Raw genomic sequence first — 22010 nt, 5'->3', positions numbered from 1 at the left:
CCCCCCCCCCCCTCTCTTTGTATGATGTGGTACATTTGGAGAGAACGCAACTCCCGAAACTTTGAAGATTGCATGAGAACAGTCAGAGTTAAAAGATTTTATGTTCAAAACCCTCTATGGGTGGATGAATGCTACATGTAGTTCTCGCTTTTCTAATTTTCTAGGATTTTTGGATTTGTGTTCTTTCTTCTTCCTCAAAGCCGGTGTTTCTCGCATATACTTTTTGTGTACTTGGGTTGCATTCCTTTGCACTTTCTAATAAGATTGAAATTACTTATACATATATGCACACGCACAAACACATTCAGCGTAGTCTATCTTCCTCGACTTAGTCAAACTTATTTTCAAATGAATCCCCTTTTTCTCATTTAACATAATTTTGCGTGAATTAAGATGTTTAATAAAATAAAATCTACATAAGTTAGAATGCAAGGCTGTGATTTGACTAATTTGGATCTTAAAGTTTCATATTTAAGTATTCCTGCATCCTTGCCCCTTCAACGCCCCCACAACACTTTCTCAAGCTCATACATGTAATAGAAAGTAACCTCCTCAATGATGATTAGAGAAATTAGATATCTTGTCAAATAAAGTTAATTGTATTAGCATGATTTATTTCAACATATCTTGATTAGGATTATATTACATCTTGTATAAATCTGGTTGTTATTAAAGTACTGTGGTGACACTTCACTGTATACTTTCAAACAAGAATAGTTGGTACGGGTGACATTCACAGTAATTGTAAAGGTTGCTTTACTTGGACTTTTGGCTGGGTTGAAGTTATTTCAAATTTGAATTAATTTTTCTGTGAAAAAAATTATAAACTGAAACATCAATTTGAATTATAAAAAATGGTTTTTTTCTTCCTTTGTGTTAATCTTAAGATTGCTGTTTGACCTGCGGACACCACATTTTTGGGTTGCTGACAAACATTACCTGTGTATGCTTGATGTTCTGTGAGACTACATACTTGATGAGAGAAGATACTGTTGATGCTTTGAGCTATTAGTTGTGAAGAATTGTGAGGGATAACTTTTATATATGATATTGTAAATGATGATGTAGCTCAATGGAAGTATTTGAGCTTTCTTGCGACACTCCATCACAGTTGATCTGGGTGTATACATGGACTCAGAATATAGACTCCTTGATTTCTAATATTTCTATCTGGTGGTTTATATTAATTTGCATGCTCTTTCCTGTCACAGCCAAAAGGTGAAGATCTTGATATCAAAAGGGACGACCTTGCAAGGGCACTAATGGTATGTGGTGCCTACATTGAGACTTTTGGGAGTTCATTGTACACAATCTTATGCCTGAATTGATCCGTGCCATGATACTTTTTTGCAATGTAGCATTCCATGGTGATTTCTTCTAAAACGCCTTTTTCCCCTATTATTTTTGGTACAACTTCCGTACAAGGTTTGTTGGAAACTTAAACCTGAAGGTCTGATTGATTTCTACTAATGGTTTATGCATATACCCACTTCATTAATCTTTAGGGCGTATGATTTGCCTCACCAGTTTTTGAGGCTCTAGCTAGATGTGATTAAATAACAAAAAAAAAAAAAAAAACTGTGAATTGATTGATAAAGCTAGTCATCAAACTGTTTTAGTTTAGGGTTTTTGGTATAGGATTTTATTTTTTATATATATATGAGAAGTAAATCGTTTAACTACCTTGCCCATTATTTTTTCTCCTCCTTTGGAAGGCATTATGAACCTGGGTTTTTGTATCTAATACAACATTTTTTATAGAAATCATTTTTTTTTTTTAATAAGTAATCGTCAAATATCATTAAAAGCATAAAGCGCCCCTAAATACATAGGAAGTATACAAAAAGAAATACCTAAGTAGAAATAATAAAAAGAACAAGAAAATCACTATAACTAATTGTCAAATGAGACACATATACAGCTGTCCACTGATACAATGTTTTGAAGAATAAGGATTTAATCTCCTCCAAAGTCCTCTCCTGTCCTCGAAACTTATGTCATTCTTTTCCCTCCATAAACACCAGAAAATGCACATAAGCACCTTCTTTCACAATGAATAAGATGGCCCACAAACTCCCCATTTCTCTTACGCATGCAACATATGTCCACCACAATAATGTGCCGCTTTTTGAGGTTATTCATGGTAAGGATCTTACCTAGAGCTGCCGACCATGCAAAAAAGGCCGCCGCTCTCAAAGGAGCCATAGTCCACCACACACTCTTCCAAGAGAAACGGCAACCTTCACTACAACTCAAGGAGAAATAGAAGGAATTAACCTTAAACAACCCTCTTTTATACAAATCATTTAACCAATTTTCTCTGATTTTCACTCAAGGTTGAAAATGTAGTAGAGGAAGGCAGTGTGTGCTTGGTGTGTGCATGTGTGTAACATAAGCTTCCTTTTTTGCATTCCTTCATTGCTTGATGTTGCTGTTCCACTATGGGAAGCTTCTAACTTAGATGGCCACATAAGTATGTGCTAATTATTGGAAGTGGACTGTGCATTAAATAGGTTTCATGGAAATTCAAGAAGTGGTTAGTAATGCAAAAGAAAAAAGAAAAGACATTATTGAAAAGATGGTTGTTGAATCTAAAAGCAAAACAACCATGGCTTGTCAGTTGTCAGCTTATTTAATTACGACTCAGCTGGACTCCCACTCAATAAGCCTTTATCCCTACTATGTGGGTTTGGTACTCCAATTCTCTAACTAGAACAATATGTCAATAGGCTTTGCTCAGTCCTTTAGTTATGATGTTTTTTGTCGCCATCTATGCCCATTCCTTTTTGGCCTCTTTTCCCTGTGATGCATTTGACTTGAAAATATCACTCATCTGTACTGGTACACTCCTTGGCCTTCTTGCTTATTCACGAACTGGTTTCCCTCATCTTGCCCCAGTTGCTGCGACTGCAATCTTTTCATTGATCAGGGGGAGAAGGTTTTTGCTGGCTGTCCACCTACCTATTGCAATAATCCTTTATCCAGGCTAGAGTACGGCAATGTAAATAGCCAAGACATTTACCCTGGCATAGGCAGAGTTATTTGAAGAGTTAATAGTATTAACTTGGTTAAGTGATAAGAGTGAGTAGTATGTATATGCATAATGTTATTTCCTATGATTTTAATTTTCTGAGTAAAGTTAATGCACATACCTAGGTGCATTTAATATGATGTATGACTCTTAAAATGGTTGGCAAAAAACTTCATTGTAGTTATCATTGATTTTGTATGTAGAAACTGTAACTAGTGTTCAAGATTGATATTTTACTTGCATGGTATTGAGCATGAATTGTTTGTATCTTATTATTCTGCAGTCAGCTTTGTCCTCCACTCCTCTTTTTGAGCCATTTGCAATTCCATTGCTTCTTGAAAAACTTTCTTCTTCTCTGCCGTTCGCAAAGGTTGGTGCCAATTCAATGTAGTTTTACTTTCTGTGGTTGCTTGTAATGCAGCAATATTTACTATTTGCTTTAAAATCTGCTGAGCCCCTATCTTTTACTCTTGCAGGTCGATTCCCTGATGTATCTCAACAGTTGCACGTTGAAGTATGGAGCAGAAAGAATGGAAAAACATGCTGAAGCTATATGGTTATCAATTAAAGATGCAATATATACTTCACTACAAGGGCCTGCTTTATCTTCTACTTCAGAATATCTAGACAGTCTTGGCTTTCAGGAGAATGAAATTGCCAGAGAAGCTTTAGCACTTCTGCAGCAGGTTATTATGCAAAATAATGGTTTGTTTTTAGGTTTTATTATTAAAGATGAAGACGTAAATATGATTTTGAACACTGTTACTCATTACGAGAGATATAACGATATTCCCTCGCAAGGCAAGCTGAAATTACATGCAGTTGGTTGTATCCTTTCTATTTCTACAAAGAGTTCCATTACTTCCTGCAATAGAGTGTTTGAAAGTTTCTTCCCCCGCTTGATGGAAATTCTAGGGCTCTCTGTAAGAAATTCATCCGGCGTTCACTCACCAAATGACAATCATTTACTCTCCAAAAGACTAAATTTTGGGGTTCTTTATCTCTGTGTTGAACTTCTTTCAGCACACAGAGATTTGATTGCGGGCTCCAAGGAAATTGCATCTCAATATGTTTCTGCATTCGAGACATGTTACTGCATGCTTCAGAGCTATTCAACTTCATTAACTAAGGCCTTTTGCTCTACCTTGGCGACAACTCCTCATGATGCACATATTCATTTTGGAGGTTAGTGCTTGTCTTGCAATATCTTAGCATTATATAGATTTTTACTCCTACCGTGTATTGTTGTTTTCCTTCCATAACTGCAACAATACTATGCCTTTTTTTATTCGAGAATGCAATATCATGAATTATACTAATTACAACATGTTCTCATGTGCAAAATCAGTCGCTATGAAAGTTTTTCTGGTCAACTTTATCTTTTTTCCTTATTCTGATTTCATTATTTTTTACTTTGAATTAGTGACCACTGGTCAAATTTGTTGATTTTATAAAGAATAAAGTACTTGTAAATCCTGACTCTATTGATTTTTTTGTCTTGGATTTATGCAGTGAAGGGTTTGCAGATTCTGGCTACTTTCCCAGGAGATGTTTCTCCAATACCGATATCTGAGTTTGAGAAAATTTTGATCACATTCATGTCAATTATCTCAGTGAATTTCAGTGAGACATTAAAATGGAAATTGGCATTGAAGGCGTTGGTGAACATTGGTTCATTTATTGATAGATATCATGAGTCTGAGAAGGTTTCAAGCTATATGGGTTTAGTAGTTGAAAAGATTGTTTCCCTGGTGTCTCTTGATGATCTTACCATGCCTTTTCCACTCAAACTGGAAGCAATATCTGGCATTGGCACAAGTGGGCTGAATTATATGCTGAACATTGTCCAAGGATTGGAAGAAGCTATATATGCCAATGTATCTGAGGTTTATGTACGTATATCATTTGACTCCTCCATTTTAGGATTTGATAGACTAAAGAAGCTAGGTCATGGTGTGTCCTGTGTAAAAAGTTGGTCCTTTTGCATCTTTGTGGCTCCTTTTGTGGCGTCAATTTATTTGAACATGTGTTTATTTAGCCTACATATGTGATTTGAATCCTGTGAGCAAAATCAATTGTCTGTGTCTACACAAACTTCAGGGCTGAGAGCATTTCATGATTTTTTTGGTGTTGGTTGCATTTCATTTCTTTCTTGCTTAAGCAAAATTTTAAATTCATCTAATGGCACTTCAACTTTGCATTGTGTTTGTTTAGGTCCATGGAAATTTGAAGTCAGCTGAAATCACAGTTCGGCTTTTGGAATGCTACTCTAATAAGGTGCTTCCATGGTATAAATTTCTATTCTGAATGGTTTCTTTCATTATTTTGTACTTCTGCTTTGCTAATGGGCATTGAGTGGATTTGAAGTTGATATTGCAACAGACGATATGGTTACTATATATGTTTAGGTCATCTTTATTTTTTATTTTTTTCTTTGAGAAGATAGGATTTGACCCATCCCTCCTCTCCTAAAATACCAAACACTAGCACTGCCAGGAAGATCTCACCTCACTTCTACCTTTTATCTGCAGTTCAGATATATTTATATTCACAAACAAATATATTCCTTTCTAAATAGTTCTGTATTGAATTCATGAATGTCTTCAATCATAAACCCTTAAGCGAAAGTAGGGAAGATGGGAGGAAAGGTTATATCACTATGTTCCTATATTGCTATTGGAAGTGTTCCCATTTTAATGTCCCTCCACCCCCTTTTTTGGTGCCACTCAATGTGATTTCCTGCTGATGACATCAAACTTTTTGTTGGAACGGTCGCAGGATCCATGACAATGGAGGTAATGAGGGAGTGTTGCTGCGATTTCCTGTTAATATTTGGAACCAAATTGAAAGTTCTGTTGATTTTAGTGTTCAAGTTCAAGAAAAGGTAAGTGCAGCTGCTATTTCTTTTTATGATCTTTATTACCATTTCTAATTATGACGTTTGATGTGCTGAAATCTCTGAGTACGTTTGTCATTGCTGGTCAGGCTTCACTGATTACTAATGAATCATTATACACATTTCTATTCTGAGAAGTGGCAATGATATATTTTATTTCTTCTTTAGGAGCTTCTTGATGCAATGATGACTGCAATGAGGCATGCTGTTGCGTTTTGTACAGAAGAAAGCCAGAACAAAATAATTCAAAAAGCTTACAGCATACTTTCACTAAGCACTTCTTTTCCTCTAAAGGAATTCACATCTCTCACCATTCCATTCCAACTGGATTGGCGACAGCTCACTCAGAGGATTGACAATTTGTCCCATAGAGATGAATGGATTCTTTTGCTATTTGCATCTGTAGTTATAGCAGTTCGTCCCCAAACGCACATTCCAAATGTAAAAGGAATCTTGTATTTGTTTATGACAACTCTTCTCAAGGGTTATCTTCCGGCAGGTCAGGCATTGGGTTCCATGGTTAACAAAATGGGTACAAAATCCAGTGGATCAGAGATTTCAAGTGACTGTACCTTGGAAGAAGCACTAGATATCATTTTTCAAATGAAACTATGGAACCAGATACATAGTTTATGCAGTGGAATGGCGAATGGAAGTGAAATGGGTGATACTGATTTATGCCCTAGTGTTGCGAACAATAGGTTGCACCAGATACATGCCATTGCTGGACTATCATGGATTGGAAAAGGTTTGCTTCTGCGTGGTCATGAAAAAATTAGAGATGTAACAAAGATTTTTCTGGATTTTTTACCGTCAAATAATAGAATGGATGCCTTGCCATTAAAGCATCATTCACTGGAGAACAGTTTTGAGCACGATTTGCATCCCTCTGTGATGAAAAGTGCGGCAGATGCATTTCGTATTCTTATGAGTGATTCTGAAGTTTGTTTGAATCGAGAGTTTCATGCAATAATACGGCCACTCTATAAGCAACGTTTTTTCTCTACCATGATGCCTATTTTGCAACATTTGATAATGAAAAATGATTCATCATTTTCCAGGTACAGACACTATTCTTATGTCTCAGTACTAATTGCACTTGGCTTGTGTTGTTGTCATCAGATGCTGTGTAGCTGTTTTGTGTAATTGTGCACTGTTCATCTTGTACAATTGTAATGTTGATTTAATGATTGTTGCTCAGTTTCTAGAACAAATCGAAACTTCTGCTCTATTCACGTAGTTTTAACTTTTCTTTGTCATCCAGTCCTAACATCTGTTGCCTTTGTTATGGTATGTCATCATATTTCCAATGCCAATAAGCACTTAGGTCATTGCAAACTTGCAGTTTTCTACATATCAGAAAGATTGGTTTGCATTTCTACATTCAGAACTATATCCTGGAAGCTTAAGTAACTCTGTGTTCAGTGTTAACACTTTTCTTTACATCAGAGTAATTTATGTTTTACTTGAGACATATTGTAGACATTCCTTTTCCCTGCATATTCTTAAGTGCTCTTTAATTTCAGATCTATGCTGTATCGGGCATTTGCACATATTATATCTGATACTCCATTAATTGCTATTTTAAGCGAAGCCAAGGTTAGCGTCAAACATCTCAATACTTTCAATGATTATGATGTCCTTTTATATATCTTAATTACATCGAGCAACTAGTTATTAAAAGATGCCATACAAATTTTGCAGCTCTTACCTATTCTTCTGGATTGCTTATCCATGTTGAACAAGGATATTCAGGACAAACATTCATTGTACAGACTCCTGCTAGTCTTATCTGGGATATTGACAGATAAAAATGGTAATGCTAAATGTATGCTTGTATTTTTCTTCTTTCAGAGTGAATCAGCTTTGCGCCTACTTGTGTGTTTAGCACATTGTTTCATTTTTGTGCAAATTCCCTTTAATCCCTAAGGATTTTTAATTTTGTGCAAAAGAAAATAGAGGGAAGAGATCTCTTAGGTACCAAAATAGCTATAAAAGAGAGTTCTGTACAAAAAGTGGAACTTTAACTTAATTTTCAAGGTCTTTATCCATGACAGCATATATTCTTATGGAGCAATTCTCATATGTGCTCTCAATTGTTAGCCATGATAAGTTGCAGGCATATCCCCATTGTTATGTTAAATATGAACTACTATATTATGGCTCTCTTGCCCATTAAGACTTCCCTAACTTAGGGCATGTTTGGGTGTGCGTTTGAGGGGCCTAAAAGTGCATTTAACACTCAAAAAGTCCGTTTGAATAAAAAAGTACCAATTTGGTAAACTAATTAAAAGTGCTTTTAAGGGTCCAAAAATGGCAAAAAACGCTTTTTGACTTAAAATCTCTATTTCTCAAACACAATCCCAAACATGCTCTTAATAAAAGATTTTGCAGCTTTTGTGGTCATTACCCAAATAAGATTTTACAATGGCATATTTCTCGTTGTGGGGCTCTAAGATTGATTTGCTGTTGCTCTTTTGAGATTTGGGGTCTAGATTTAGGGTTGATTCTTGTTTGAGAGAATGTTTTTCTTTTTTCCTGCCTTTATTTTTCATTTTTTATTCTTCAAATGTAAGTTGCAATTTTTAGGCTTGGACTCCAACAGGTTATTGAAGTTTTTTATCATATTTTTCTGATTGTGCAGCCCCAGCTCGACCATGGTTTGACTCTGTAGGTTTTGTTCTGTTTTGATATCAATTGAAAATTGATGTCGCATATAGAAAGTACAAACTTCTGTAGGAACGTTGAAAGTGTGAAGATTAGCGATAACAGATGAAAAGGCAACAAATGTGTGAAAAGCAAACGAATTAGGCTAGGATAGAAATTCCTTTTGTAGTTCTCTAATTGGATATGGAATCTGGTTAAATTAAGTTCACTAGAAATCTAGGGAAAAGAGTATTGTGGAGGCATTGACATATCAAGAGCTGCTATATAGTCCATTTGTAACCAGTTGGCTCTTAATATGGAAATAATGTTTCCATCACTACTACAAACGCTGTAGATTCCTTGCACGATGGTGCTAAGCAATCTCTTTATTTTCTTCACTAAATAGATCTAAGGAAACATTTACCTTTCTGTTTATGTTTTCCTTTTCCTTTTTTTCCTTTCGCCTTGGGGTTTCTTATGCTTGTTTCCTCTGCAGAAGGGTTGTTCTTCCCCAGCAGTTTTATAATATAATTTATACTCATCCGGAAAAATGTGAAAGTAAAGAAAGAAAACCTAATCGGTGCAGAGTTGGTCATTTTCTCACCAAGGCATAATCTTTTGCTTTTCATTGGGAAAGAAATGTAAATGATCTATGATGGCCTTGGACAGAAATATGATTCTTATGTGAAATGCAATATTATTTCTCTTCGATTAGATGATTACTTTAAACTTAGTAGATTATGATCTGCATTTTACAAAGATTTTTTACCCAGTTCTAGTAGTATTGATCTATTTTCTTTTTGTGCTTGTAGGGCAAAAAGCTGCCATTGAGAATGCTCGTCTTGTCGTTAATTGCCTCACAGGACTTATTGCCTATCCTCATAAGATGGTACTCAATTTTTCTTCAAAAGCAAAACAAATTTACTTTGTTGCTGGCTAATGCCCTGGAGATCATTGTTAGATATAAATTAATTAGGAGGAATAACTCCATTGAAAGTTGGAGGTTAATGATACAATTTCTTTGAATCAATCTGAGATTAGAGGTCACATTGTGCAGTTCTACGATAACATGTTTACTGAATGACACAGTTGGAGGCCTAGTTTGGATATAATTTTGATTCCACTGGGGAGCACGAGTATATTTGGATTCTTGCTTGTGTTCTGATTCCAATTTTGGATGCAAAATGCAAGCAGCAATCTTCAAATGCTGCCTGGGATCAACTTATAGGGAGATCTTTTTTTTTTTTAGTTTTTGTTGCTAAACGTGAGCCGAATAACTATTTCACATATTTCTTGATCGGTGATAGGCTAATCATAATTGTTAAATAATGATTTGTATCATGAATTGATATTCAATTTTTCTGTACCACATATCTTATCATAGTGTATCATAAGATATTTGAATATGTTTTTTGTGGGCTCGTAGGTTTTCCTGTGTATACTTCTTGTGTACTTAAGGGCGCCTTACGCGTTTTGATATATACTACATTACTTATATATGTAGTAAAAAAAAAAAAAAAGATATTCAAACATGTTGAAAAATAAATAAAATTTATATATGTAGTATAAATATACTATTGAAAAGGAAGTGTAAAATAGAATATTGCTGTGTTTCAATTTTCTTGATCCTTTTTGCGAGAAACAAACATCCTCAAGATTAGTGTTAATTGATGATTCATTTAGATAACAACATCCTAATATTCATTTGAATAATATCTTCATCTAATTTTTAGTGTTTTTGCTCTTTTGCTTCTTATTTATTCATGTATTTGTTTATTTTGCTATTTATCCTCCATTTTCAATCAAATAATTAGATAAAATATTAATTTTATAACTATAAAAATGTTTTAAAGGAAACTAAAAAAAAATTAAAAAATACAAAAAATTATATGGAATTGATGCAGATCAATATTAGGTATTGAATCATAAGATACATGTATTTGTTATGCGATACATTTACATTTAAGATACTTTTATAAGATATGTATCATAATGGTTGATAAGATAAATTGTATTATAAGAATGCATTTGTATTGTAAGATACTAACTAATTGAACTTTCTTTTAAAGGAGCATGATTAGGTTACTTCTTCAACTGATGAATTTAGAAATGAATCCATATGTTATTAGTTACTAAAATTTTATGGTTTTTTTTTTTTTTTTGGGGGGGTTATAGCTGTGCATACAAGGGTTTATAATATATTCATAATAGAGCCAAATTGAATTATTGGGGATTTCTTTTTCTTTTTTATGTGCTCAGCTTGTACGGGAGACAGCAATTCAGTGTCTGGTCGCCATGTCTGAGCTTCCCCATGCAAGGATCTATCCCATGAGAATACAGGTCAGTAAAACTTAGCATAAGAGCCAGTTGCTATTATCCAGGAGAATCATTCCAAGGACATAAACAATAATATGCTTCACTGGAGCACCTTTCCACCAACATATCTTTCAATCCTTTCCCTTTTTCCATTTAATTCTTTAACAAGAAGTGCATTTCCATCAACTTTTCATCAAAACTCTGTATGAATCATTTTCAGGTACTCCGGGCTATATCAAAGGCTCTTGATGACCCTAAGAGTGCAGTTCGTCGGGAAGCTGTCAGATGCCGACAGGCATGGTTAGTGTTCTTAGATCTATACTCTGCTTAGTTTTAAGACAAACACACACACACAAGTGGGCATGTATTTGGGGGGGGGGGGGGTGGGTTGCGCTGTGGTGGGGATTTTTGTGTTTATTTTAATTGATTTATGTTGATCATCTATTAGGGCATCACTTGCATAAGGAAGTCTCATTTCTGAATGACGCAGCAGAGTTTTTCTGAGGCTGGTTGGACAGATTGGTGACTTGTTTTTGTTCTATTTCATGTCTAATCAGCATGGCGTATGAAATATTAGGTTTAGGACAGAATTGGTAGATATAGTATCTGTAGATATCCGAGATGGACAAGACTTTTTGTTGTTAATAAGAAATTGATGCGAGCAATTTAATTTTCAATAGAAAGTTGGCAACATCCATTGCGCCATTTCTCTTTTCAAACCAGTAGGAACCATGTTCCGATAAATTAGCAAAACTTGATTACTGTGAGAAGAGGCTACGTTTCTAATACATCTTAGAAAACAGTATGGCATCATGATTTCCAAAACAACAGACCTAGAAGGGAAGTTATGAAGGTTTTGCAAGTGGATTTTAAATGACGAGAACCTGTTCTAAAGCATGAATGCAGGCTTCTGTTGTAAATGTGATGAGGGGACAACGAAAAGGTTGTTTCCCGAATTTGTTTCGCTTTTCTCCATTGTAGCTAGAGCTAGTAATTTTTAATACAATCCACGAATTTGAAACTAGCCCAACACAAAATTACTAGGTTAGGGTTTAAAAGTTTGACCCGTTTAATTAAATTGATTGAATTAAAATTGACCTATATAGTCTTATACTAATGTCAGGACATGATTTGAGTCTAACATGTGAACAAGAATTGTCATTCTTAATTGTAACCTCCCAATTTGATAGGCTGTAAAAAGGAAAAAAAAATAAAAATAAAAATTATATAGATTAAATACGATATACACTAACATCGGGTTTTTCTTACGGTGACAACACTTGTCTACAAAAAACTTAATAGTGACAGTGAGCATAATAGCAAGTAAAATAGGGCCAAAATAGGGCCCAATTTGACCCTATTTTTAAATTTTTTTAGCCCTATTCTTAATTGTTTTTGGGCCATATCCATTAAGTTTTTTTAAAAAAAAAAAAAATTTAGCCCTTACTTTCAAATGCCCACTTTTTTGGCCCTTACAGTAGTTTTTAGTTCATAAAAAACAACCAAATTATTGTTTAATAAAAAGAATTTCTAAAGAAAAAAAGAAAGAGGCTTGCCTCCTCCCATAAAATGTCCTGGTTCTATCCTTGCATCCACGTCCTCTTTTTGTGAGAGGGACAATAGCAAACATAGCTGGGATGACCATGATCAAGAGGCGGAGCTCCAGGTAGAGGCATTCTAGTTGCCAGCGGAGGGATGACTCTGACTCCGGCTACAATCACGAAAAAGATCAGTAGCATGAGAGTGATCAGAGGGAGGGTCATTGTGGTTTCGAAGGCTCATTGTTCTGAGAAAAATGGCGGACTGAGTCAATACTTTAAGCGTAGTTCATCTAAGTATATATAGTAAAGCTGGTGTTCCGAGAGGTGATGGGGCTGATGGCGGCCATTACTCAACCTCTTGTTCTTTCTTCTTTGTCATTAAAGTATCGTGCCTTTCTAATTCAGCATCGTGGTTTACCAGTTTACCCTCAATTAAACTTAACATACTTTAACTATGAATGTTAATACATGCTTAACGTGTATGCATTAAAAAATAATAAAATAAAGGAATGCCTCCGCCTAAAGAGCTGAGCTTTTACTTTTGATCGTAAATGGCATTTCAGTCTTTTTATCGCAGATCCCATATATTTGGAAGAGCTGAGCTTTTACTTTTAATCGTAAATGGCATTTTAATCTTTTTATCGCAGATCTCATATATTTGGGTAAAAAGACAGCTACACAAAGGGCTCATGCCTAAAAGTATGACATACATTTAAGTTGCTTGTAAGGAGTACGGGTTTGTTAGAAGCATCAACAAATGGTAACCTAGTCTGCTCTGATCAATCTGATTTGGTATTAAGAGTTAAAGCAGTAATAACTAATAAATTAAAGACTTCTACTGTAATCTGGTTAGTGTCTATGCAACAAAAATAAATAAATAAATAAATAAAAATAAAATTTGCTTCTATGCGGGAGCATGATACTGGAAGGCAGTGGTCATTTCCATATGATCACCAGGAATAAATTAGTGATGTCTAGTTAGGCAGAGCAACACAATTCAAAACAACTTTGCACTGTTTGCATCGACTTAAAGTGGGCTAAATTCTACGCCCGACAAAATGATCTCATTCTCAAGTTATAAGTAAGGTGACATACATCAGGAAATGCACAAATTATAAATCTTGACCATGAAGTAAATAATATTATTTAGATGTGACAATTCGTATTTGCGTGTCGAGTTATAATCATGTCAAGACATTAATATACGATTAATAAGTCAACATAACTCAACCGATATAATTAATTAGGTTTGACCCTTCAACTTTAATTCATTAATTTTGTAATGGGTTAGTATCGAGTCTGCAACTCATGTAAAAAACTGTCCACTTTAAATGTCGCATATTGAGTTCGGATAATATAGGGTAACTTTAACTCCTTTCATACTTAAAAAGAATAAAGAAAAATTTTCAAATTTTTGCAAAATATATGAGAGAGTAATTAACAATAGCCGAAAGTTCATAAAGTACAGGCCTGGCCTCAAAATTAAACAGTAACTAATGAATTGACCCCAATATAGCTTCTCGACTTCAAAGGCAAACTGCAGTGCCTTCCATGTCCTAAAAGTAAAAACTAGTTTTCAAATGTTATTATTCAGCTTCAATGGTGTCTCACCATCCTCAGCATTTTTTATGTTATTATCAAAGGGAACATGATTGCTTAGAATTTTGGATGTCGTAGCGTGGTAATAATTGACGATATGACGTAATCGCTCTTCATGTTAAGTTCATACCATACAGGACACCAAACTTCTTTTTTATAGCATCATAAGATTATATCCCAAATATTGGAGGGTTTAATGCTGTAGAGTTTTGGCAATTTACAATCTGTAAAAGGAGGATGCAATCTTATTTCTCAATAAAGAGGTAACAAAATTGAATATAATACTCGATTGGTAATGAGCACAAAAATCTATGCTCAATATGAAAGCAAGCACCAAATAGTATAAAACACTGATCGCCATTCCAAACATCTAAATGGAGAAGAGAGTAAAGAAATAATAACCATCATTGCTGGAAAGGACTACATCTTTTCAATGATTTTAATGAACTCGTTAGAGAAATCAAAACAAAATTCTATTACATCTTGACTTCTTTTTACAGTACCTATTTTTCTTCTTCTTTTTTTTTTTTTTTTCCTTCCATGGTGTTAAAAGGAAAACCCTATGTCAAACTAGAATCAGCTACAATCTGAAAATATGCTTATATAGATGAACTGGAGATTGGAATGAACATATAAAAGATACATCAAATATTTTACCTTACTCCTCTGCAGCATCTAGCACAATAATAAAACAAAAGCAATCTGCCATTTCGAGGCAGCAGCATTTGGATTAGATGAAAATCAATCTGACATTTCATCTTCTCCTCCACTGTACTGATCAATATCATTATGTCGTGAAACCTTCTGTGGTCTTCCAAGACCATCTTCAACGTCTAATCCTCCCCTTTTAGAATTTGAGGAACTGCCCTTTGAATTGGAATAAACCTGGAAGCATAATCAAATCAATGGTATCCAATAACACAAATCCAATAGTGCTAGTTTAATCTTCAATATATAGCTTCATGGTCATACCTCGGGATCCCTCAGTTCAACCGCAGCAACAGCTGACCTTCGCCTTACAGTCACTCTAGAGGGTATGGGGAAGTGTTCAACCTCATCGCTAGATCTTCCGTCTTTGGCCCTCTTTTTTCTTGAAACAAGTTTTGCCGGAAGAGGCTGCATTAAAAGACAATGTGTAAAAGCTTCTCACTAACACAACAGAAATGTGTGCATACACACACAGAAAAAGATATAAATCCAGGTTCAAGTGGATACCAAATAGCGTGCTTCTGCTTCATCAAAAGAAACAAGGTATGTTGTGGGGTCATCCGCATTATCAAGACGAAACTGTTGAGGTACAAAGAAAAATCTTTCAGTAAGCGATTAAATGCTTGCTGCAGGAGTAAGATGTCAAAAATATAGGAACATACTTCATAATGGTATTCGCGAACCCAAGAGTATGAGATATCTTCGTGTTCATCATACATATCCTTGGATAACTGCCACCATAAAACATATGCAGACCAATAAATGGATAAAGTTTACCAATCATAACTAATATGATAGAACAACAGCAACAAAAAATGGTTTCAGAATTGCATTACTTATTCAAGTGAACTATACTTGGAAGGTAAAGTAAGGCAATATCTACCTCATCTGGAGAAGGAACCATGTACGCCAAAAATGATTTATCTGCATCTGAGCCTGTTGCCACATAACTCTTCATAATGGCCTGAAGTGGACCGTGATAGATGAGGTTCAACATGTACCGATCAATAGCACAAATAAAATAATAGAAATATCCTGAAGATACTATAGCTGGTATAAATTCAAGTCTATGTGTTAGTGGCTCATAGTAGCTTCTTATCAACAACCAATATATGGAGTGCACATGTAAACAAATGCATGAATTCTAATATGGGCAGAACTTCCAGTTCTAGCCTGTCAAACTCCAATTTGCAACTCCTTGAAAATTTATGAACATATGAAAGGTGGATAGCAGAAAAGCTAGATACGGGTTTAAACAGCATCATTATGATTGATAAGAAATGCTATATTATGATTTTTGCCCTGTTTTTTGTGGGAAGGGATGAGGGGGAAAGGTGGAAAAGGGTTTGGTATATAGAATTTAGTGGACGGCAATGACTGGAAAATATTGATTGTTATAACTTTTAAATAATGTATCAAAAAACCAAGAACATCCGTTCTTTTAAACAAAGGAATGCAAACTGTAATCCACGTACTGTCACATAGGCATGGGGACGTCACAGTGATCAGACAAGAAGTACACGGTGTCAGATAGCATACAAGTCCACAAATAAAATAGAATGACACAGGTACAAAGTATATATACTTCCAAATTTTCCTTGGCCTGAATGGTCAACATGACACTAAACTCACCTGTGACTCATAGGCATCACGAACAGTTTGGTCCAACTTGCTGTGAAGTTCTGAATCAGCAGTAGGAGCACTATCAAATCCCACAACAACAAATTGGTCGTCGTACCTAGTACCATAGCATCGTAGAAAACCCACAAATCAAAATGAATACAGTTCAGTGAAATATGATCCTTAATGAGCATCATAAAAAACTCACAAATCAATGTGAATACAGTTCAATGCAATATGATCGTTAATGACTGAATGGTAAAGATCTTATAATTAATCAGTCATCAGCAAAATACTTCATTCAAAGGCCCCTATAGCTCATTATTCTAGAAAGAAAAAGAGTTTGAAATAGAGGACCACCAAAAAAAAAAAGGGCGTGCACGTTTGTTGTAGCAAGTAGCAACTTTTGATTTCCAAAAGCCCAGACCCACTAGGTAAAAATAATTAGCTACTAGCAAGCAGCTCAGATGTGACTCAAAATGATTCAGTTTTCAGCGCCACTTGCACGATAAAACTATAAAATAAGTCAATGTGTCAATACCAATGATACCACACATCACTAATCTATGGCTATCAATTAACATGTAATATTAGGGCCAGCAACAGACACATAAATAAACAAACATGCCATGGACAACAAGCTGTTGCTCCCTTTTTTGCAATGTAATGACGTTCAACTTAAAGGTCTTGTGGATGAGAGCGAGGTGATTAATCATTACATTTACTGGACTAAAAACTATGTAATAGCATAAGAAAATCCATACCGATCAAAATCAGGCAACAAAGGCAGAACCTCTACAGGATATAAATCTTTATTTGTTGCATGAATAGGGCGTGACTTGCATGCCTCAAACGAGGCTTCTATTTCCTTGATTTGTCGTTCTCTGTAGACAAATAATTATTAATGCCCATCAGTCAAAGAATGTAAACAAGTATCTGATGGTATATTTCCAGTAAAAAATTCTCTTCATAAGGACAGGTTAGAGCAAGAACAAACCTATTGTTAAGGTTCTCCAAAATGTTACGGCCTCCCTTCATTTCTCTTAGTTCTTTTGCTTGCTTCTCAGTTAAAGACTGAAAACATCAACATAGTTAGCTGACATAGAAGCCAAGTATATGCGTCAAGAAAGTATTGTTCTTTAAGAATAGTATATGTATTCAATTACCTGCTTTGCTGACTCCGTGCTAAGAGGAGATATATACTGTGTTTTAACAAGCCAGGCAACACCTTTATCAGTAGGCCTTTCTTTTTTTCTTATGCCATTATTCTTTACAGGGGTCACTGCTACATCATCATGCAACAATTCCTCGTCTTCTGGAGCAAGGGGTGGTCTAGCACTGGGAGGGCTGATTAAACGAGTACAACAGAAGATTTGAGTTGTCATGTTATAGATTAACAGTTGAGGTTCTCAAAATTTAAAGCTATTGAGAGACAATACTTGTATACACTGAGGTCAAGAATGTCAAGAGGTATCCCCAAGTCTGGCTCGACAAAAAGTTTGGGCTTGTAAGTTTTCTCCAAAGACGTAATTGTGTATTTTGTATATCTGCAAAAGTAGAGCATAAAATTTACCACAATATTTAGGCAATGAATTTAGATCATAATTCTTTCAAACACATGGACATAACAAAGAAAAAAAAAATGATGCCCAGAAGCTTATCAGAGAAAACCCTTGGTGTCAAACAATTAGATTTTCAATCACATTCTGAAAACCCAGTTTCAATAAAGATTGTCTTTAAATACCAAGGTATACTGGAGGAGTAAAAAAACTTGTCCCATCTGACCATTTTCCATGTGACCGAGTTCAGAAAAATGAGCGAACCTAAACCTATATTTTTTGACGAAAGCTTGCATGAATCTACTATAAACTGCCACATAATCAAAAGCTAGCTCCACTTACTTTTGCTTCCAAACCATCACAATATTGAGGTTTGCAATCTTCAAGGATCCAAGAAATACAAGTGGTACTGCCTTCAGATTATCTTGATTGTCCATTTGCGATTCCATGTTTATTATCATGATTGTCCATTTACACATTGTAACTTATATACCAACATATATGCTGGAGGAGTTTAAAAAGATGTCCCATCTGACCATTTTCCATGTGACCAGAGTACAGAAAAATGAGTGAACCTCACCTAAAATATTTTTCCATGAAAGCTCACATAAATCTACTATAAACTGCAAAAGCTAGCTCCACATACATTTGCTTTCAAACCATCACAGTGTTGAGGGTTGCAGTCTTCAAGGATCCGAGAAATTCAAGTGGAACTGCCTTCAGATTATCTTGATTGTCCATTTCCAATGTCATGCTTAATTCCCTATATCTTTTAGATGCCCTCTTCATAACATCAAGAGGGCTATCCCATTACGTGTAACAGTGTAAGCTATGTGCACCACCGAGATTATTTACAGTTTTGTGGACACTCCATTAGGTGTAAACTACCAGCCTCACTGGATTATCACTCTTCCTTCTATTTTTCTTTTCTCTTGTCCTTTCCTCCTGTGCTTCTCCATCACATTTCGCTAACGACGACAAGGAGACAAGTAGCACAACAACACTGGAATCATGGCAGCCACCTAACAACTGGGGCAAATTCTCCTCCTTTACATGAACTACATACTAGATGCATCAACCCTCAGCTTCTCTCTTCTCAACTCCTTCAAATCGGTATCGTTTCCTTTAGACGAACCTTCAGTTTCTACAGGTTGCACCAATATTTTCTACTTTGATTACGATTGATTACGTTTTTTTTTTTTTATAAGTAATATAGATTATCAAATGAGCAGAGGGGCGCAACTCAAGTACACAGGATGTATACGATTGATTACTTTAGAATCAAATAGAATTAAGTTTCCATTTAATAAATTGAATATAAAATCTTCTTATAAAATAAAATTTACAATTCCTCAATTATATCACTTTTCATCCCAGCAACACTTAAACACGTATTTAGACAAACCAACTAAAAGAATACTCATTATTACCATCATATAGTGCCTAATAGAATCTGAAAGTTGCAAATATATAAGTATGAGCACCACAACGAACTATCAAAAAAAAAAAAAAAAATGTAGGCATGAGAGAGAGAGAGAGAGAGAGAAAGACATACAGTTCTTTATCTTTCTGCATAGCCATAAGCTTTGGCTGTGCACTTGGATCTGGGAGTTCGTTGCGAAATCTTAAAGAAGCAGACCACAAGTAAATATTGCATATAAAGAAACAGAGTTAGCATGGGAAGAAAACAATGTAAACATTATCACAAGGGAAGATGCAGGAGTATCAATTCTCACCAAAAGATACTAGCCTACGTATAGTATCTATAAACTCATTTGCACAAGAGTATGCAAATATTCTATGCATTAGATTTATGGTATGCATAAGTCATTTCAAATTAAAAATCCAAAAGTCATTTCATATATTCACCCCTCCCATCTGCACTCTCACAAATTTATGATCGACTTTTACATCCGGTGCTCCCACTTTGTCCCAAAAATACCCAAATCAAAAGCTACTGACAATAGAGAATAATCAAAACTGTTGATGTTTAGACCAGAACCTCCCAAAAAAATTCTTGACGCTCCTAGTCAAGCAGCTAGGATTAAAATTTCAGTTACAATTTAAGAGAACTCCATTTTCAGCTAGCTACCTGTAGTTACAGTCCTAGTCCAATATTACTTCTTCAATAAGTGGGAGCCAAAATGTGCTAAGAAACAAATATTCAAGTATGAAACCAAGGATCGTCATCAACATACTCACTTCAACTTGCACAAGAATGTTGTAGGCTTCTTCAATCTATTCTCGATCCTCTCACCACTCAAAAGTGGAGTAGCTCTCCTCTCCCCCATCCGTGACCCCACAATCGAACCATGCCCCTTTGCAGAAGACAACATCTGGGTCTTTTGCAGAACAGTGTTCTGGGACTCCTTCAACTGCTGCCTTTGCTTCTCTTCTTGCCTTTGCTTCTCAAACTCTCTCTTCTTCCTCAACCTCCTCTCTTCCTCTGTCTCCACCCTCCCCGGAGGCCCATTTGATTTCTTCACCGGCACCAGAGGGACCGGGGGCTTCTGCTGCTGTTTAGGAGGAACCCCATGATTCGAATACCCATGCTCTCGCCTTCCGGAAGCCAATACCTCCTTGGAAGCCCCTTTATCACGCTCATGGGACCCCCTATCTGCTCCACTCTCCTTATTATGCGAATGGGCAGGAGGAGGAGGTGGTGAACTCGGGGGAGGTGGTGGTGGAATCGAAGAACTCGGAGGTGGAGAGGAGGGCGGTGGCGGCGGAGGTGGTGGCCGCATTGGCTGCATTTGCTGATGACTGTACTGATTATACTGATTAGACGGATAATACATAGGAGCTGCTGGGGGCTGCATATTCACCGAATTTTGTGGCATAGAAGGTGCTGGGGGCGGGGGCGGAGGCGGGTACGAAGACTCAGGAGGAGGCGGCGGTGGCTGATAGGGATACTGCTGGTGAGGAGGAGGTGGAGGGTGCTGTTGACCTCTCGGCAGGCCGTAATGTTGGTGGTGATAATTGGAATTGGGTTGCATTTGGGTGGTGTTGTAGTTTGGGGGATATGAAGAAGGTGGAGGAAGAGTAGCTGAGGGAATAGACCCATCACTACCACCACCACTACCACCACCACCACCACCACCACCACTATACCCACCCCAATTCTGATTGAACTGAGCTCGATGGTGCGGTGGATGTGCTTGTGGTGGTGGTGGCTGTGGTGGTGGAAGGGGATTTTGATTTGGTGGCGGGGCGAATGAGGTTTGTGGAGGGAAGGGCCTGTACGAAGCCATGGCCGATTATCGATCCGAATAAACCCCAAGTGAGAGAGAGAGAGAGAGAGAGAGAACTCAATTCCCAATTCAGGGTTCTCTTGGCTCAGTTGTAGATACCGATCAAAACTCTAGAACATGGAGCTCTGGAACTCCAAGTTTTGTAATTTCAAAATGAACACCGCAAATAAAACCCTATGACATAGAGCTTCCAATCTCTGATTCTTCAAATTTGGGAAAGAGCAGAAATAGAAACCCTAGGTGAGCAAAATAAGATCAAAACCCTAAAACTGAATTGCAGATTCTAGAATCGCTGATGAAGCAAAAAAAAAAAAAAAACGAACTTTATGCTATAACAAGCCCTAGGATGAAAATCGATACCCCTGGCCTGCTTCTTATTTCCGAACTGAGTAAAAACCATACGAGAGAGAGAGAAAATCCAAAATTCCGAGCCCAATTCTTAATCTGTCACAGAATGGACTAGAACCCTAGGGGAGATAGAAGCCCCAAATTATCTGATCACAGAGATAAATCCTTCCAAAACCCTGAATTGCGAGAATGTATACATGCGCTTAGACTGATCGAAGAGAATGTCGGTGAGAAAGATCAAAGAAAGTTAATGTTTGTGTGTTATTAAGAGAGAGAGACACCCAACACTTTTTTGTATGTCAGCTTGGATTTCTTTTACGTCACTCTTCTTATTTTTGTTTTGTTTTGTATTTTTTTTTTCAATATATATATATATATATATATATATAAATTAAGAAGAATGACAAAGATTTAAACTAGTGACTTTCGCTTCATTAGATGTGATCTCAGCTGATTGAGTTATCTCTTGAGACATTATATAATTTTATTTTATAT

General features: G+C 36.1%; 2 protein-coding genes across 3 annotated transcripts in view; one reads left to right on the top strand and one right to left on the bottom strand.

The window, feature by feature from the left end:
• The window catches only part of LOC132186417 (MMS19 nucleotide excision repair protein homolog), a 24402-nt gene extending 12816 nt beyond the window's left edge, over positions 1-11586 (top strand). For both annotated transcript variants that reach the window (XM_059600387.1, XM_059600388.1), the window contains 13 exons: positions 1212-1265; positions 3315-3401; positions 3508-4216; positions 4544-4923; positions 5246-5319; positions 5810-5915; positions 6096-6988; positions 7454-7526; positions 7632-7743; positions 9386-9462; positions 10833-10913; positions 11110-11189; positions 11338-11586. In XM_059600387.1, coding sequence (XP_059456370.1) covers positions 1212-1265; positions 3315-3401; positions 3508-4216; positions 4544-4923; positions 5246-5319; positions 5810-5915; positions 6096-6988; positions 7454-7526; positions 7632-7743; positions 9386-9462; positions 10833-10913; positions 11110-11189; positions 11338-11353 — 2742 coding nt within the window. In that variant the 3' untranslated portion in view covers positions 11354-11586. The remainder of the gene's footprint in view (positions 1-1211; positions 1266-3314; positions 3402-3507; positions 4217-4543; positions 4924-5245; positions 5320-5809; positions 5916-6095; positions 6989-7453; positions 7527-7631; positions 7744-9385; positions 9463-10832; positions 10914-11109; positions 11190-11337) is intronic.
• Positions 11587-14322: 2736 nt separating this feature from the next.
• Positions 14323-21772, bottom strand: LOC132186418 (protein PAF1 homolog). The gene is made up of 12 exons (XM_059600389.1): positions 20119-21772; positions 19472-19540; positions 17797-17904; positions 17524-17704; positions 17355-17431; positions 17122-17241; positions 16370-16475; positions 15621-15701; positions 15400-15468; positions 15245-15316; positions 15002-15145; positions 14323-14914 (listed from the first exon to the last, which is right to left on the bottom strand). Exons 1-12 carry the CDS (start codon positions 21165-21167, stop codon positions 14771-14773), a joined length of 2220 nt encoding a protein of 739 aa, XP_059456372.1. The 5' UTR covers positions 21168-21772; the 3' UTR covers positions 14323-14770.
• Between the last annotated feature and the right edge of the window lie 238 nt (positions 21773-22010).

Source organism: Corylus avellana, chromosome ca7 (genome assembly GCF_901000735.1).
Source record: "Corylus avellana chromosome ca7, CavTom2PMs-1.0".
In the NCBI taxonomy this organism is placed as follows: domain Eukaryota; kingdom Viridiplantae; phylum Streptophyta; class Magnoliopsida; order Fagales; family Betulaceae; genus Corylus; species Corylus avellana.
The sequence above is the reverse complement of the archived record's forward strand: the minus strand, read 5'-3'. Positions and strand labels throughout refer to the sequence as shown.

What these genes read in the sequence shown, in the direction of transcription:
- LOC132186418 (XM_059600389.1), bottom strand. Translation starts at nt 21,167, where the DNA reads ATGGCTTCGTACAGGCCCTTCCCTCCACAAACCTCATTCGCCCCGCCA. An exon ending in TTGGAGAACCTTAACAATAG is followed by an intron (nt 17,242 to 17,354) that starts GTTTGTTCTTGC and finishes ATTTGTCTACAG; the next exon opens with AGAACGACAAATCAAGGAAA. An exon ending in TTGAACTGAGGGATCCCGAG is followed by an intron (nt 14,915 to 15,001) that starts GTATGACCATGA and finishes TTATGCTTCCAG; the next exon opens with GTTTATTCCAATTCAAAGGG.